This window comes from Sminthopsis crassicaudata, chromosome 1 (genome assembly GCF_048593235.1).
Source record: "Sminthopsis crassicaudata isolate SCR6 chromosome 1, ASM4859323v1, whole genome shotgun sequence".
In the NCBI taxonomy this organism is placed as follows: Eukaryota; Metazoa; Chordata; class Mammalia; order Dasyuromorphia; family Dasyuridae; genus Sminthopsis; species Sminthopsis crassicaudata.
In genome coordinates, this window is record NC_133617.1 from 705,685,627 (window position 1) to 705,704,803 (window position 19,177).

The 19,177-nt window shown below is 41.1% G+C and overlaps 2 protein-coding genes across 3 annotated transcripts in view; both read right to left on the bottom strand.

Annotated features, from left to right (window-relative positions):
- Window positions 1–3,919, bottom strand: part of IRAK2 (interleukin 1 receptor associated kinase 2) — a 53,609-nt gene extending 49,690 nt beyond the window's left edge. The window contains exon 1 of the mRNA XM_074282925.1: window positions 3,778–3,919. The gene's annotated coding sequence lies outside the window, so the exon portion shown is untranslated. The remainder of the gene's footprint in view (window positions 1–3,777) is intronic.
- On the bottom strand, window positions 332–18,099 carry VHL (von Hippel-Lindau tumor suppressor). 2 transcript variants are annotated; one of them, XR_012484979.1, is made up of 4 exons: window positions 17,768–18,099; window positions 14,918–15,040; window positions 8,673–8,908; window positions 332–3,955 (listed from the first exon to the last, which is right to left on the bottom strand). XR_012484979.1 is itself a non-coding variant. In XM_074283944.1 (3 exons), exons 1-3 carry the CDS (start codon window positions 17,961–17,963, stop codon window positions 8,730–8,732), a joined length of 498 nt encoding a protein of 165 aa, XP_074140045.1. In that variant the 5' UTR covers window positions 17,964–18,099; the 3' UTR covers window positions 6,966–8,729. The 2 variants fall into 2 exon arrangements, 1 of the variants encoding a protein (XP_074140045.1); XM_074283944.1 differs by lacking the exon at window positions 332–3,955 and having other exon boundaries at window positions 6,966–8,908.
- Window positions 18,100–19,177: the final 1,078 nt, after the last annotated feature.

Sequence of the window (19,177 nt, forward strand, 5' to 3'; positions counted from 1 at the left end):
ATCCAAAGAAAGAACTATGTATGGACACTGAATGCAGATTGAAGCATACTATTTCCACCTTTTTATTGCTTTTTTTCCCCTTTTGTCCTGATTTTTCTTTCTCAACATGACTAATGTGAACATATGTTAAAAAAAAAAATGACTGTACAGGTATAACCTTTATAAGACTGTTTGATGTCTTGGGGAGGCTAAAGGTAAGGAAGAAACAGAGGAAAAAAAACTGGAACTCAAAATCTTAGAAAAATTAATGTTGAAAACTATCTTTACATGTAATTGAAAAAGAAAATACTATTAGAATTTGAACGCAAATTTTAAAAAAAGAGAAAGAACATCTTGAGAAATCTTTAATATATTTTTTTAAAGACATCAATAAAAAAAATTGAAAATAAAAACAATTTACCACATAAGAAATGAAACAAGTTCAAGAAATTCTGGGCATAGTAGTCATGTAACATTTAAGCATCTAAAATGTGTCATTAGGCACACAATGCCTAGAAAATTCCTTGCTTACTCCATGATAAAGGGATGTAGAAAGCCTCCATGACCTGGAAACAAAGCAAGAAGGTGCCAAGAATAAAGTCAGATTTAGGAATTAAACTGAACCAAATTAGATTCTGTCAAGTAAGCTGTGTACCTGTAATCTGCTATGCATTACAGCACCTGCATCCTGAGATTTCTCCCTATGTAGTAAAAATTTGATTTGACTAACATCTCCAAAGAGATGTTAGTGAATAGAAAAGAGTCTATTAGATTCATGGATCATAAGAGTAGACAAAATCAGAAACTATGCAAGCTTATTTTGAGGGGAGTATTCTTTAAGGGTTTTGTCACTCAAACTGTTCAATTTAACTACCACTATCTTGAAGGGTGCAGCATAGAATTTTTTTCTAGATACAGTATTCAAAGTCAATAAACATTTTTAAGAGTTAGGGATACAAATATGACAAAAACAATCCCTGCCCTCAAGGAGATTACAATCTAATGTGGGAAGACAAAACACAAAAGAAAGCTGGAAAAGGGGTGAAGGGAGAGAAGACAAGTCATTTGGTATAAGGACATGATGGAGAAATAAAAAAAAAAAAATTCCTAAATGAAAACAAGAAAAACCAAAATGAGTGCAGCTCAATGGAAATTGAGACATACATCCTGTTCCACTTCTAAGTAAATGGAGCATGAGAAGTCCATGGCTGCACCCTCCAATAAGAAACATTGCAAGTACTGAGGTGTGAGTACCAAGGCTAATTAGATTTTACAAGATAATGTAACAATCATCCAAACATGAGTGCAGCTGGATGGGAAATGAGGCAATGTTTGAAGAGATATCTGTTCTCTACCCTCTCCTTAAATTGGCATTTATCAGGGGGCAGCTAGGTGGCGCAGTGGATAGAGCACCAGCCCTGAATTCAGGAGGACCCGAGTTCAAATCTGGTCTTAGACACTTAACAGTTCCTAGCTGTGTGACCCTGGGCAAGTCACTTAACCCCAGCCTGGGTGTGGGGGGGGGGAATCGGCATTTATGGTGATCTATATTTTCTTTGGATTGGTCAAAAACAAAACAAAAGAAAAAACAAAAAGAAACAAACCAAACAAAAACAAACAAACAAACAAAAAAACCTGGACATGACCAATATGAGAATTTGCTTAACTTGATTGCATAGTTATTACAAAGGTTTTTTTCAGCTGGGGATGAAAAAAAACTGAAGATAAGAACAGAACTGCAAAAGAAAAAGAGCATTGAAGTATTTTTTTTTAAATGTACAGAAGAGAACACAAAGCATCCTAGCTAAGTATGATAGTTTTGAAAGTTAAATGTCAAATTTCTTCCTCTGCTCTACTGTGGATATGGATATGCTCATCTTATTTGGTGTTTGTTAAAATTAGAACAAAAGAAACTTCTTAAAGAAAGTAACTTTTAAAATAGGCTTTCCAGTGTTGACAAAAGCATCCTAAATTCTAGAGTGGCCAGCAGCCAGTTTATGTGGATTTCTTGAAGATGACCCCACGCCACTCTGTAGCTCAAGAACTTTAAAGGGAGTCTATCCCCACTGACCAGACCTTGCCTCAAGTTGCTCAGAAACTGCAGGACTGAGGCCAAAGCAGAGTTTCTCCCACAGCTCCACAATGGGCCTTTGCCTACTAAGGAAGGGAGTGGAACAAGGTATGTGAGATCACTTTCAACCTTTCTGCATTTGTCAATGCATGCCTCGGGGACATTCAGGGGACCCAAACCTGACTGATGCCTTACGCACATGGTGGCTGCACGGGCCTGAGTCCATCACTTCACCTCACCTCTGCAGGTCTGTGTCCTCTTCTGTAAAATGAAGGTAACAACACCTACTTCCTAAGGTGGTTGAAAGGATCAGATAATATGTGTAAACACTTGGCAAATCTTTAAGGGCTGTAGAAATCCTAGCTCCTATTGAGGATTCTAGGTAAGACCCGAGAGGCAGAAGGTGGTGCAGTGGAGAGTGCCAGGCCGGCGAGTGAGGAAGATCAAATCTTGCCTCAGATACTCCCTGGGACCCTGGTGGCAGGGGGACCCTGAGCAAGTCCCTTCACCCTGTCTGCCTTAATTTCCTCATATGTGAAATGACTTGGAGAAGGAAACAGCAAACCATTCCAGTATCTCTGCCAAGAAACACCCCAAATCAAATCAGAAATAACTGGACACAACTGAAATGATCTGAACAAGATAGTACCCCTAACAATTCTGTCTTAGAGATTCCTGCGAGTTGTTTTGGAATTGAGGGTGGAATCAAAAATATTGGCATTAGGATCCGCAGGTCCCTGGTGGCAGCCTCTTGAATTCGCAGGGTGTGTACATGATTTTTTCCAATTAGGAACAAGGTGACTGAGTACTGGATTTGAAGTCAAAAATACCCAGACCCTAATTCTGTCTCAGTTATTTATTGAATGGGACACTAAGCAAGTGACTCAATTTCCTCATCTGTAAAATGGAGATAACGCCTACTTTACAGGGATGTTGTGAGGTTCAAACTCTATTTGTTGCAGTTTCTACTTCCACAACCTCTCACACACCCAACCTTTTCTCTGCAATCACATGGCCACCCGAATAAGTCAAGCCATTTCTGAATCCTCTGGCAGAAGGCATAGGGCATAGTTCATCTTTGATCCCCTGGAATCATGAATTGCCAATGAATTGATTTAGTATGAAAACTTTTTCAAAAAAAAAAAAAAAAAAAAAAAAAAAAAAAAAAAAAAAAAAAAAAAAAGCTGCAAAGATTCTTTTCCCTCAGGCAAATGTTAACTATTTCCTCTCATTTTTAACTGCGTTAGTTTTCACTTATGAAAAAATGTTCTATCTGCTCTCATGAAAATTATCAATTTTATCTTCTATTGTTGGGATCATCCCAATCCCTTGCTTGATTGTGACCTGTTGCCCTATGTATAGTTGTGAAAATTCATGTAACAATTCTTAAGTCATTCTCCCAGAGGCAGGTCAGGTGCATCTATCTCACCTTTGGGGTTCTAAGGAATATACTGAGGACTTTTAGGGTACTTTTAAAGACTCCACTGGTTGTGCTATCTCTCCCCCTCTTAATCAACAGTGATAACTTTACCAATTCCCTTTAACCATTTAACATCACTCATTTTTTACAAAGGGGTATTTACTTCAAAGATATAGCAAGAATAAAAATATAAATATTTCTCTGCATACTATGGGAACTAATATTCCAAATCCCATCTCCGTCACTAAGGGCAGTGGAAACACTCAACACAATTTTAAAAATATAACATTTGTCCCACCAAGCTCACATTCAGAGGAGGCAAGAATTATACAAGTCCTCATCTTTGCCCTCATGGGCTGGATGCTGAAGGTCAGTCCCAAATTTCACTTATTGCTCCACAGGATACCGATGCTGAGCTGATTGAAAAACCCAGATGCTGTCTGACCGTCTGAAAGTCTCCTGGTTGGAGCTTTGAATCCCTTCACCTACAAAGGAAAAAAGAACAGTGATGGACAAATGCAGGAGCCATCTTTCATGGGGCCATATGTTGGCTTAATCACATGGTTAACAGATTGGCCAGTTAAGAGTCTACACATATGCTCAGGACTATCTAAGTCACTCCCATAAACATCACCATGACTCCCAGGAGGAGTCCACGTGGGGAAAAGCCATCCCAGTCACTCTCTGCACATACCTGTCCCTGTTTCTAATTTATGACCTTTTTATCTCTTAAGACATATATCCAGTTGGAGTTAATATATATCTTGAGAGACGTGGACATTTATCTAATCTCTAGCATTTTGCTTTCCAATTTTTCCAGGTTTTTTGTTGGAATGGTAAGACTTTACCCCAGTTAGGATAATGGAGGAGAGGGAGTCACTGGATTTATACTGTGTTCATTTGCTTCTGTTCAGTTGTGTACTTGATCTGTTCACATGGATCAACCCCTTTTAATCAGTGCCAAAGTTTTGACAATGACTGCTTTTGTAGCACAGGTTAAGATTGGTACGGCCAGGCAGACTCCCTTGTTAAATTTTTCCTTAAAATGTATTCAGTCTTAATTGGTGGGGACACATTGCTTGAACCTCACTGATGCTGCTTCCTGGTGATCGAAACATAAACACCAAATAGAAATTGGAGGCCCCTCCTTCAGGCTTATAGTATGGGTAGAGGAGTTGCTGTAGCCTTAAGTAAACATGCTTCTGTTAACTATGTACAAGGCAATCTGCAAGAGTCTCATTCTGAGTCACTAAAGGGCCTGAATTAGCCCTGGCCTCCAACAATGATCCCTTTGCTCTTTGGAGAATACCCATATAAAACCATCTAACCCTATATTTTGTTTATTCCACTTCTGCTTTTAAAAATGTAATCCGATTACACAAGAACTCCTTCCAGGGTCACACCGAGTTGGGAATAAGACTGAAAAGTCAGTGAGATGGTCACTGAGTCATGAGTTTCCTTTAGAGTTATATAAAGAGAAAATCTGAGAAAACACTTAGAAAACTAGTGATTTACTCATGCGATCAGCAGCAGAGCAGTACAACCCATCTAGTCCTCTGATCCAATGGGCATTTTCCAATTTCCTTTGCTGATGCTCACTGAGGTTGGGAGAGGAGGGTCAATGACCTTGTGGCTCATACACACAGAACCGAACAGCCACCTTCAACCATACTTCCTAGGGATGTTAATGAAATGCTGGTCCTAAGTCAAAATGAACCCATGTTCCACAAAGCTTTTGTCTGTAATGTTAATTTTGAGAAAAACAACCCATTTCTTCATGGGTTAAGGATCTCGTCCACTTGTCAGAAATTGATGGTATTTAGAAGTTTTAATTGAGTCTTGTCCAGGGCATATCATATAGGCAGCAGGTGGCCCAGGGAACAGAGAGCTAGACTTGGAGTTCAGAAAGTCTTTGGAGGCTGGGCATGTTACTTCCAAGCCTCAATAACAGGAGCTACATCCCAGGTTTCTGGTAAGATAAACTAAAATGAGATTTGTAGAGCCTTCATTAAAAAAGTGCTATTATCCCATTACTGCTACTCTGCCATGGGTACAAAAGACCCAAGACAGCCAAAACTCTTCATCTCTTCTGAAACATTCTCTTCAGCTTCTTTAGTCAGTCACCTCTGTGGATGTTCAGTGCCCTCAAATAGCAGTCATTCTTTTTGGGGAACAGGGGTTAGAATGGGACGAGAATCTCAAATAAATACGGAAGGAAATTATTTCTGGGATGATGAGAACTAACAACCGGGGAATCGGGTCAGATTTCACATGGAGGATAAGCTGAGCTTCAGAAGCCCCCTGAAGATTGTCCAAGGCAAAGGCTGAGAGGGGCTAACGCTGTAGGCCTGGGAAATAGCCTGAAGAACAGCCAAAACAGGAGTGCTCCGTTTAGAGAACGGAAACCACACCCCTTGATCCAGTGATGTCACCTCTGACGTGACTGTGGCTAAAGTTTCAACCTCCTGGGTTCCATGGCAGGGATAGCTCTCCTGGCCACTTCATTTAGGAGCCTCTACTCAGGCACTGAGCTCCACGATTTACAAAGGTGTTCTCATTTGATCCTCACAACCACACTAGGGGCAGGGACAATTCTGATCCCCACTTTGCAGCTGAGGAAACCTAAGGGAAACAGGGGAAGGGCCCCCTCCTGGGTCACACAACTGTCTCAGCTCAGATCTCCCTGCCCGCAGACCCCCTGGGTGGCCCCTCGGCCTGCCAGGAGCCTAGGGGTGTTGTGTAAGTCACTCAAGACTATGAGTCAGCTCGGCTCAGATCCTTTCTGTAGCAAAACTGTCGTCCCAAGTTTCAACCATAACCATTATTGCTAGTATATCTGAAGTTCTCTGTTCAATTCTCTTCCCTAGTCAATCTAAACAGTTAGCCATATGAATGTTATCTTCTCCCTCTGGCCCTGGACCTCCTCAGCCAGGTCAGCTTTCCCCTCGCAGATCCTTCCCAGGCTTCCTTCAGGAAGGACACCTTCAAAGTTCTTTATCCCTCAGGCTACACAAAGTACCAGAAGCCAGAATCACGTGTCTGTCCAGAGCACAGACACTATGAAGGCTGAGTGAAAAGCAGACCTTCATTACTCTCTGACTAGACCTCCCACTTCATCTCTAGCCTTCCTTTCATTTCCAAGTATATACTCACACCTTATTTGCCTTCTTCGGCATTTCCTAATCTTTCTCATTTCAAGCCACCCTTAGTTCTTCCTGTGAAATGCCATATTTACAGAAATCTGTGGGGAAAGAATGGGGATGAGGATGTTAAAAAGATAGGGTCCTGAGCTGAATGTGACTAAGAGTGTGACTTTTTTTTTTCCACAGTAAACAATAAAACATTTGCTTATGAATGGATAAAGGATGTAGTTTGTAAACAGTACTACTTCGGATGGAATATAAATATGAAGGATTTAAAATCACAGGAAATAAATAGAAACACAAAAACAATGTGCATAATAATGACTATAACAATGAAAAGAACAAAAGAAGGGCCTGTCCATGGACCCAGTTCTCTTTATTCTGCTCAGTATTGTTAAATATCAAGTTGTAGCCGAGACAAAAATTGTACAATCTCAATAAAAACAACAATAAGTCACAGAAATACAAACAGATGACGCTACATGCCTGGGCAGCCGGTGTTCCGTGGACAGCCCTTATCAGAAATTATATTTAAACTGTATGATTCCACAAAAGAAAAAAAAATCATTATAAAGGAAGGACTAACATCAGATAGAGGTTTTAAGAGAATATAGGGGGGTGGGGAGTTGAGCTGGAGGCAAGACCTGGGACTTGGAAGATGAGAGAATAGACCATGGCCTTCTCTATCACTGTCCTAGCTGCCCAGAGCACAGAGGCCTCTAAGGATTTGTCTAGAGCCTGTCGGTGTCCTGAACTCATGATGCCCCACTGTCTCTGAAGAAGGAAACTAAGAATAAACTCACTGATCCTGGTTCAGACCCCCAAACGGTCCCTACCCATTTTAATATGCATATTTCTGCTCTTTCCACCAGTGCTGCAAACTTCCCGCCTCTAAAATGCATGGAGTTAGTATCTTCCCCACACAATAGCTCATGCTGTAAGCCATAGGGAGAAAAAGACAATTAGACTTGAAAGAAAATGAGAAAGATTAAGAAATATTGGAAACAAAGTGCTCTAGGACTTAAAGATGAAGTTACGGTGGAATGACTTCTCGATATTTCATTTGGCCTCTGATTCTTACTCCAACTACATTCAACTACTATATTCAAAGCCCTATGAAGTTCTTGCCTTCACAGTCATTTCTTAAGGCTAGAATGAAATACAAATATTGATAACACCCCTTGTTCATTGTGCAGAAACCAACCCATAATTCAAGACAGTCACAGTTTAGAAACACACAGCACTGTTGTCCTGTTTTTATAAAAAATTTTTTTAGAAAATTACTAAAAGTGACCTCTAAAAGGTGACTTGCCTCACAAAATGAAAATCTTAGTTTTTACAATTCCACCCACAAAAAACTCCCCAACACTTTCAAATAAATAACTCGTTATTAAAAGCTATTACTAATCTTACAATACAATATACTTTTAGTATTTAATAATATGCTTTTCCCCAACAAAATAACCTTGTATATAAACAATCCTGAATCACTGAGACAGACACATAATCATCTCTCATAAACATTCCTCTTGATTTTTTTCCTATAAAATAATTTTCTTATATAAATTTTTTCATATAAATGTGTTTTAATTCTATATTTCAGGTCCAATACAACTCATCTAGGTAAATCCTCATTTTCCATAAAGGAAAACAAATGGATTATGTATGTACAATACTGCCTTACAGAGTAAGAACTAGGTTAAACTAAGCCAAAGCCCTCTAAGGCCATAGTCTTAACTTCATAAACAGAGTAGATCATATATTTAGAGCTGGAAGATACTATAACAGTTATCTGGTCCAAAATTTTAGGGTATTCCTATTCAGGAAAGTTTGCATCTTATTAGTTAGAGCATTCAGATCATTGAGCAATAGCCAAGTCACCAGAAGGTAGATGAGGATACTCATTAAAATGAATTTTGTGTTCCTGAACGTCACAAGGCTTAGAGAATCCAATGACAGCTCACCATCTCAATTACAGAGTTTAAATGTGATCTACAATGGAATTAAATTTTACTTCTTGAGAACAAAATACTCTGAAATGGACAGGAGGTCACAGTACCATGGCTAGGTAAAACCATTCACTGCCTTCCACAGCACAAACTCAGGAATGCCCCTCTCAGTCTCCATCCACTTGATTCTCAAGGTACTCCAGTGAAAGTCTCCGAAGGTCCTTCTGGATATCTGGCTGGTCTTCCAGATCATCATACAGTGACCTCACAATGTCCAGTTTCCGGTAATCCTCAGGCTTGACCAGACATCGAATTACTTGAAGACATCTCTCTTTCAGTGTATAAACTGTAGGGAAACAAAACCTCAGTGACAACTCATTGTAAGGGATTCAGTTCACATAGCATTTGTATGCTATTTAAATCTAACCTACAAAACACAGGTGCTTCTAAAGCTGCCTGAAAATGGAATTTCTACAGAACAAATTGGCAATTCAGGCATGGCACTGCCCTTTACCATATGCTAATAGTTTGACTGATGAACAGAATAGAAAAAAGGGACTTGTGGATAAAGAAATTTTGTAGATAAAATTTAGAGATAAACTCTTGGGTAGGTAATGTAAAAACATCCCTCACATAAATTGAGAGAATCTGTTTAGAGGCAAAAGCTAAGTGAGGCTAGCAGTGAGGTTATCTCAGTTCATTTGCATCTATTTTTAGAGTGTGAATGGATAAGACTTAACAAATGATGAGTCAAACAACTAATCCCAAGAAGCTAATGAGACAAATGAACAAAGGAAAATGTAGAAAGAAAAATAGCCTGGACAGGTAATGACAACCACTTGTAGTTCTATACACAGCTATAAAGGAAAAAAGGAAAAGGAACTCCACAGTTATTTCTACCCTTTATTTGAAGACAGAATCAATGTAAGGACTTATGGCATGAAGTAGGTGCTATTATCCTATCTTCAATTTACTACTGACGAAAATAAAGCTGGAAATTAAGCATCCTGCCCACCATCACAGTCAGGAAGCGTCTGAGGCCAGTTTAAAGGCTCATCTTCCTCACTCCTAATCCAGAAATTTAATAAGTAGCTTTCAGATTTGTCCTACTTTAGCCCATATTCTTTCTGGAATTCCTTCTGTTCAATTATCAAAATTTTTCCTCTTTACTCCCTCTACTGTTTTAGAAGGATGGGTAGTAAATGAAGAGAATAGAAGGTCATTAGGGCATCTTAAAAAAAAAAAATTGCTTCGAAGACAAAAAAGCAAGCATAGACAAGCCAGAGTTTTAAAAGCTACAAGATAAAAACAACCTGTAGCATAATACAAACCTGTAATTTCACGGACGATCATTTTTCAGTTCTAGTCTGTTTATGGAAATGTCTATTTTATTTGGTACTAAGGTTAAAACAACATAGAAAGAAAAAGACTTAGGACACAGTCTTGGGAAATGCCTCCTGGTCTTAACCAGACCAGGCTCAGGCCAGCAGAGGGATTCAGATATAAACTAAGACATAATTAAATAGCAACAGACTAGAAAAACAATAAAAACAAACTGACTTACCAACCAGAGATTTTAAAAAAGATGAAAATAGTAAAATAGACACTGTTCCCTTCTGCCTCCACATTCACCATGGCAACCCCACTCTGGGCCACAAAGACAGGGAGGATGCTAAGGATTCTGATAAACCTCAGGTGCCCCATATCCCAATAGGTTGGGCTTCTGATGCCTCAGGACAAGGAAGCAATGTCTGGGATAAAAGTGCAAGTCCTCCAGATCAGCAAAAATCTTAAGACCATATCCATGGCCCCTTAAGAGGAAAACATCCAAGACTACTTAAAGCAAGCTGGGTTCCGACCACACTAACTCAGTGGACAGTTAATATGGTCTTTCAGTAGAGAAGACCAGCCCAAAAAATAAAAGGTTAACAATATCAAACCCCAAACCAAAACCCTAGACAGAAAAAGGACGTGAAGACCGAGAAGAGTAGCAGTGAAAGGTGGGGAAATGGGACATACTGAATGTTAGACAATGTTGGGCAAGAATCTGGGTGAAAAAAAAAGAAAAGCTACAGGAAGTGATCTTCTAGGGATGGGGTTCATTTTTTTAAACTAGAGATTATATTCCTCAATTGATAAATGGTCAAAGGATGAGAATAAATTTCAGATGAAGAAATTAAAGCCATTTCTAGTCATATGAAAAAATGCTCTAGATCACTATTGATGAGAGAAAAGCAAATTAAGATACTCTTGAGGTACCACCTCACACCTCTCAGATTGACTAAGATGAAAGAAAAAGATAATGATGAATGTTGAAGGAAATATGGAAAAGCTGGGACACCAATGCATTGTTGGTGGAGTTGAGAAATGATCCAACCATTCTGGAGAGCAATTTGGAACTGTGTCCAAAGGAATGTAGAACTGTGCCTATGTTTGACCCAGCAGTCTCTACTGGGCTTATATCACAAAGAGATCATAAAGAAGGAAAAGGACCCACATGTGCAAAAATGTTTGTGGCAGCCCTTTTTGTAGTGGCAAGAAACTGGAAACTGAGTGAATACCCATCAATTGGAGAATGGCTGAATAAATGATAATATATGAATGCTATGGAATATTATTGTTCTTTAAGAAACAATCAGCAGGGACAACTCTGATTATATTAAACTAAAAAGGTTTTGTACTAACAAAACCAATACAAACAAGATTAAAAGAGAAGTACAAAGCTGGGGAAAAAATTTTATAGCCAGTATTTGTGTTAAAGGTCTCATTTCTAAAATATATAAAGAACTGTGTCAGATTTGTAATACAAGTCATTCCCCAACTGATAAATGGTCAGAGGATATAAACAATTTACAGATGATGAAATTAAACCATCTATAGTCATATGAAAAAAATGCTCTAAATCATCATTGATTAGAAAAATGCAAATTTTTCTACACACCTCTCAGATTGGCTAAGATGACAGGAAAATATAATGCTGAATGATGGAAGGGATGTGGGAGAACAGGGACAGAAATGCATTGTTGGTAAGTATACGATTATCAATTCTGATAGACATGGCTCTTTTCGATAGCGAGGTGATTCAGGTCAGTAAACAATGGTCTTGTAATAGAGAGAGGCAGAGAGAGAACTGTGGGGACTGAATGTGGATCACAACATAGTATTCTCACTTTTGTTGTTTGCTTGCATTTTGTTTTCTTTCTCATTTTTTTCCTTTGTGATCTGATTTTTCTTGTGTAGCATGATAATTGTGGAAATATGTACAGAAGAATTGTACATGTTTAACATATATTGGATTACTTGCCATCTAGGGTTGGGTGAAGAGAGGGAGAAAAAATTATGGAACACATGGTTTTATGTGAATGTTGAAAACTATGTGTTTTAAAAATAAAAAGCTTTATACATTTTTTTAAAAATACATTGTTGGTAGAATTATGAAATGATTCAACCATTCTGAAAAGCAATTTAGAACTATGCCCAAAGAGTTCTAGAACTCCGCATACCCTTTGACCCAGCAGAGTTATTATTGGGTTTATATTCCAAGGAAATCATAAAGGAGGGGAAAGGACCCATATGTGCAAAAATGTTTGTGGCAGCTTTTTGTGGTGGCAAAGAATTAGAAAATGAGTAGATGCCCATCAATTGGGGAATGGCTGAACAAGTTATAATATATGAAAGTAATAGAATATTACTTTTCTTTTTTTTTAATTAGAGCTTTTTATTTACAAGATATATGCATGGGTAATTTTTCAGCGCTGACCCTTGCAAAACCTTTTGTTCCAATTTTCCCCCTCCCCCTAATGGCAGGTAGACCAATACATGTTAAATATGTTAAATACTATCTATCTATCTATATGTGCCCACATACAAACACCCATATATATGCATATCCATACAGTTATTTTGCTGCACAAAAAGAATCAGACTTTGAAATAACGTACAATTAACTTATGAAGGAAATAACAAATGCAGGCAGACAAAAATAGAGGGATTGGGAATGCTATGTAGTGGTTCACATTCATTTCCCAGAGTTCTTTCTCTGGGTTTAGCTGGTTCTATTCATTATTGAACAAATGGAATTGATTTGGTTCATCTCATTGTTGGAGAGGGCCCGTCCATCAGAATTGATCATCATATAATATTGTTGTTGAAATATACAACGATCTCAACTCACTTCCAGTTGATCAATGATGGACAGAAACAACTACACCCAGAGAAGGAACACTGGGAAGTGAATGTAAATTGTTAGCACTACTGTCTATCTACCCAGGTTACTTATACCTTCGGAAGCTAATAATTAATGTGCAACAAGAAAATGGTATTTACACACATATATTGTATCTGGGTTATATTGTAGCATATGTAAAATGTATGGGATTGCCTGTCATCAGGGGGAGGAAGTGTAGGAAGGGGGGGGATAATTTGGAAAAATGAATACAAGGGATAATATTATTAAAGAAAAATTACTCATGCATATATACTGTGGGAAAAAAAATTCTAAAAAAAAAAAAAAAGTATACAACGATCTTCTGATCCTGCTTATTTTCACTCAGCATCAGTTGATGTAAGTCTCTCCAGGCCTCTCTGTATTCCTCCTGCTGGCCATTTCTTACAGAACAATAATATTCCATAACATTCATATACCACAATTTATTCAACCATTCTCCAATTGATGGGCATCCATTCACTTAGAATATTACTATAAAAAATGATAAGCTAATTTTAGAAAGACCTGGAAAGATTTACACAAACTAACAATGAGGAAAACAAGCACAACCAGCACTACATTGTACACAGTAACAGCAAGACTATGCAATAATCAATTATGAAAGACTTGGATCTTCTCAGTGGTTCAGTGATCCAAGGCAATTCTAATAAACTTTGGATAGAAAAAGCTATCTACAATCCGAGAGCGAACAATGGAGACAATGTAAATCAACATATGCTATGGTCATTTTTTTTTCCTTTCTTGTGGTTTTTCCCTTTTGTTCTGATTTTTCTCTTCCAACATGATTCATAAAGAAATATGTATTTTAAAAATATACATGTAAAACAAAAAAAAATATTTTAAAAAAATATTGAAAAAAAAGAAAAAAGAAACTATGAGTAGGCTAATTTCAGGAATGTTTGGAGAGACTTACATGAACTGATGCTAAGTGAAGTGAGTAGAAACAAGAAAACATTGTACACGGCAACAATAAGATTATGCGAGGATCAACTCTGATGGACTTGGCTCTTTTCAACAATGAGGCAATTCAGGCCAATTCCAGTAGCCTTGTGATGAAGTCACAAGATGTGTCATTTGTATCCAGAGAAAGGATTATGGGAATTGAATGTGGATCACAACATGGTATTTTCACCTTTTTTGTTGCTGTTGTTTGCTTGCTTGTTTTTTCTTATTCCCCCCCACACTCTGATATTATTTTTCTTGCGCAGAAAGATAAATGTGGAAATGTTTAGAAGAATTGCACATGTTTAACCTAACTTGCTATCTTGGAGAAGGAGTGGAGGGAAGGAAGGGAGAAAAAAAAATGGAATATAAGGTTTTGCAAGAGTGAATGTTGAAAACCATCTTTGAATGTATTTTGAAAAATAAAAAGCTATTTTAAAAAAGAAAAGAAAAGATGAGCAGGCTGATTTCAGAAAAGCCTGGAAAGGCTTTAATCGATGCTAAGTGAAGTAAGCAGAATTAAGAGAATATTGTACACCATAACAAGATTATGTGATGATCACCTGTGATAGACTTGGCTTTTTTCAATAAGAAGGTAATTCAAGCCAATTCCAATCGTTTTGAGATGGAAAATGCGTTCTGTATTTAGAGAGAGGACTATTAAAACTGAATGTGGATCAATGAACAGTATTTTCACTTTTTGTTACTGTTGCTTATGGCTTTTTCCCCTTTTGATCTGATTTTTTTTTTTTTGCACAATGTGATGAATATGGAAATATGTTTAGAAGAACTGCACATGATTAACCTATACAGGCTTGCTTGCTGTCTTGGAGAGGGGGCACAGGGAGGAGAGGAAGAAAATTTGGAACACAAGGTTTTGCAAAGATAAATGTTGAAAAGTACAACAAAAACACAAAAAGACCATTCCAACAGACTTGGGCTGGAAAATGCCATCCACATCCAGAAAACTATGGAGACTGAATGTGCATTAAAGCATAGTATTTCCACCTTTTTATCTGTTTGCTTTTTCTCCCATGGTTTTTTTCCCTTTTTGTCTGATTTGTCTTACACAATATGACAAATATAAAAATATGTTTAAAAGGGGGAAAAAAGGGCTAGGGACTATGTGGGAGAAGTTCTGGATGGCAGGAAAGGAGCTTTTAAAAAAGGCAAGTTACAGCTTACCTGGGAGTGTGATATTGGCAAAAATAGGCTGTCCATTTTCATTGAGAGATGGCACAAATAATTCTGTCTGATTAACAAGAAGTCCATCACCCGTATTTGCATCTCTGAATAACCAAAAATGACCTATAATAAAATAAGAAAATTGTTGGTTAGTGTGATTATGCTTAATTATGAAATCACCAATTTATTTCACTGGTGCAGGTGACCTTGGGGACATCACTTAAACTCAATAACTGGGGGGATACTTAGAAAACCTACTTAGGATACTTAGAAAGATAAGGTAGTCAGGCCACAATCAACAAATTAGCCCCCCAGCACTTCCTCCCAATCCAATCCAACTTAGAAAAACTCTGAAAACACTATTTAGCAAACAAGCAGTTCTAAGGGTCTCTTTCCAAGGGGTACTATTCCAAGAGTGGAAAGAGCCCTAAATCTGGATTCCTCAATCAACACTTCTGAACTACTCTGAGAAGTTCCCTTAACTTTTGAGGCTCATTTCTTCATCTGTAAAATGCAGATAAATCATATTTGCACTGTCCACCTTAACGGACTGTCGTGAAAGGAAAGCACTTTTTTTTTTTTTTTAAGCCTTTTATTTTCAAAACATATGCAAGGACAAGTTTTCTACATTGACTCTTGCACAGCCTAGTGGTACAGATTTTCCCCTCCTTCCCCCCAGAGTCCTCCCCAGATGGCAAGCAAGGGAAAGCACTCAGTAAACATTAAGTGCTCCTTTACATCCATGTTGCATAAATCCATCAGTGTCTAGCCTTAATCACTGTCCCAGGCAAATGGAGATCTATTGAAGATCTCAGCTTAAAAAGGCCAAGTCTCCCACTACATCCAAGGCCATCTTCAATCCTCCCCACCTATAATGGGACCCAGATGGCTCTGGAGGGGAAAAGGCAGGTAGGTAACCCGGAAAAATCCTTCCCCACTGCAATCCATTTCACTTTTAAGTCCTGGGATCACCTCCCAGACAAGAACAAAGGGCCATTAAAATTTCAATAAGAAGCTGTTCCTCTAATTCAAATAAAGAATAAGAATAGAGGCTACTTAAGCACCAGCCCTAGAGGAGAAAACATAATTGCAGATTACAATTATGGGTGAAGCACAGAAGTACCGGGAGGAATGCAACATAAGGATAAAGGAAGCTAAAAATAGACTAACAAGAGGAAAGAACTACACTAAAATGCGTAAAATAAATAAGTAAAGGAAAAGCAGCAAATTTAAATATAAAAAAAAAAGTAGCAGAGCAGAGGAAAATCACTTAAGAAAGGAAAATGGCAATCAGAGGAATTAATCAACAAGTCCAGAACAGTCAGGGAGGGATGGAGAAAGTAATTAGTGCTTAAAAAAAAAAAAAAAAAAATCAGTACAGACTCCAAACGCTGCAGACAGCTCTAGTTCCCTCCACTGGCCTCTGCAGCAGAGAGGGGTGTGGGGCTACCTCAATGTCTCCTTCCCAACCCCAGAGCCAAGCAAGCCCCAGCAAGTCCCCACCACAAGGAATCTTCACTAAACCCTAGCACTCCCGCAGGCTCTCTTCTCTCTCCTCCTTTTCCGCCAGACTCCTAGAAAAAGCTGCCTACCCCCGTGGCTTCTATTTCTCAACCTCTTACAATCCGGCGGCTGCCTGGGGCCCTGGGTCAGCTAGCTTAACCTGCTCTCTCCGAGTTAGTAACAGCGTGAGTCACAAATGAGATGGCCTGCAAGTTCCCCGACTTCTCCAACACTGCTGACCTACACTGCTCCCCGGCCTCTGCGACTGTGGGCCCTTCTTCCACATCATCCATAGCCGGCTATTCCAGGGCCTGGACCCCACGGGCTCTGACTCAGGAAGATCTGAGTTCAAAAGCTGCCTGGGCACTCTCACCGGGTGATTTAATTCTGGTAACCCGTCTCATCTGCAAAATGCCCTGGGAAAAGACCGGCAAACTCCGTCAGGGTCTGTCCCGGACCACAGACACCGCTGAAACTGACTTGCTCCAAATCGGATGGCCCACCTCCCGCCGGGAGTGCGAGTCCTCTCAAACTCAACGGGGCCAAAAGCGGGCTTTCTGCTCACAACTCTCCTTCCTCCCTATTCTTACTGAGCACGACCCCCGTTCTGCAGGTCTCAAACCTGGCGCAAGCTGCCGGGCCCACACGAGCCCTGGCCCTCCCTCTCTCCGCTGCCCCCACTCCCCTCCCCAATCCCTCTTTCACACAGCGGTCACATCTGGAGTCGTCGGAGCCGGCTGCGCCTGACGCTCCCCCAAAGCTCTTCCCCCCCGGCCTCCCTAGATTCCCGGGCCCGCCCCGCCTTCCCTTCCACTACAAGTTTATAAAAGGGTAACGAGACAAGCTGGCTGCGTGTGCCCGCCTCCCCCCGGAGAGGACCCGCTCTCTCCCAGCCCGGCGCCCGGCGCACACAAGTCCCCACAAAGGCGTGCTCAGCTCACAACTACATTTTCTGCAATCGGCTCTAACACAGTGAGCCCCCCGAGGCCGGGGCACCAGGGAGCCCCAAAGCCCAGAGGCGCGGAAGGACAAAAAGCTGAAGAAATGGAACAAAAACTACAGCCTTGGGGTGCGCATGGGGGAAGCCCCGATACAGTCAGGGGGCAGGGCAAGCCCAACAACACACGGAAGAGGGGATGTGGAGGGAAGTCCGCAGCAGCGGGGGGAGGAGGGAGGGAGCCCCGCTACAACTAGGGGGGAAGAGGGATGGCCCCCAGTAGCCCAGCTACAAAGGGGGGAGGGGCAGAGGGAAGGCCCGGAGCCCACCCTGGTCCAGGGGCAGAGGCGGGGCTCCAGGATCGCGCGGTCCCACTCCCAAGCTCACACCCGCCCCGTCCAGCCCCGCACCGAGGAAGCTGTTCATCCTGCGGCCGGTGCCAGGCAGCAACAGCGGGTAGGCCGTCGGGTGCCCCTCGAAGTTGACCCAGAAGGGGAGCACCTGGCGGCACGTGCGGTTACAGAAGATCACGCAGGAGGGCTGCCGGGTATTCACAGAGCGCAGCTGGGGCGGCCCGGAGACCGCCGGGAGCGGCTCCCGCGGCATCCTCCGTTCCCGCGCGACCGAGCGAGAGAGGCGGTGACGCCAGACCACAAGTCCCAAAGGCCACTGGCCCTCAAATCCGCTTCTTCCTTGTGGGTGCGCGGCAGCGACGCGTCCCGACGTGTCCGGCGTGTGGGCGGAGCCCCGCCCGGGAGGGCCCTGCGTGTGGGCAGAGCTAGCGGAGCCGCCGGGCGGGGGCGGGGCCACAAGCCGGCTTTGGATCTCCCCTAAGTTCGCCCGGGAGCCCCGCGGCCTGTTTCCCACATATGGGTACGGCTCAGAAGTTAATTCAAGTCCAAAAGCCTCAGTAAGTGACGCATGCTGACGTGCGTTTCCTAGGCCATCTCGGGTGCGCAGCAGCCGGAGGATTCAGGTCTAAGTGCCATCCTTGGCACCTGCGAGGTCTCAGCTAGCGTTTGTAAGTGCCAAGATGTGGCACGCGCCGAGGATACAAAGAAAGGGGGATCCCTGCTCGGAAGGGGTCCCCCTTCCAATGAAGCCATCACTCCCTGGCTTCTTACCGAGTCCTCCTTCCACGCCGAGCCCTGGACCAAGCTCTGGGGATGCAGGTGACTCACAGGAGGCCACAGCTGCAAAGTGGCGCATTCACACCTAGGGCTTTGGGGTTCTCCTTCTGCTCCTACCGCACTGTCCGGCACTACCTCGCTCTGGTCCAGAGGGATTTCAGAGAAGGGAATGAGAAATTACTCGAGAGTGCCCGATAAAATAAAAGTCCCTCAATCACTTCTGCGGTTTGGGTTTAGTTTGGTCCTAATTTCATCAGTGTAGATGTGGAAATTCCTTTCACTAAAAGATACACATACATATCTATGTAATGGGACTTTTCTGGGTATGCCTAGATTGTCTAAAATGGAGGTTCTAAGCCCCTGCCAGGTGGGAAGTAGTCTCCTTTGATTGGCTTTCTAACCAAAAGATTCAATTCCAGATTGAATGAAATGTTATAGAGGGAAGTATGTGTGTGTATATTACATAAACATACGTATATACGCATGTGTGAGATACCTATGGACACCTCTGAAGGAGGATCCTGCAAAAGGGATAGTGAAGTGCTCAAATAGGAGAAAAATCAGGAGAGAAGCGCCCCCAATTTCTCCCTAAATTAGTTCCACATCTTTAACATCACTATTCTTCTATATCAATGCCTGTGAGTTGTGGAATACCATAATCTTTGAGGAAGTGAAGTTGTAATTTCTCAA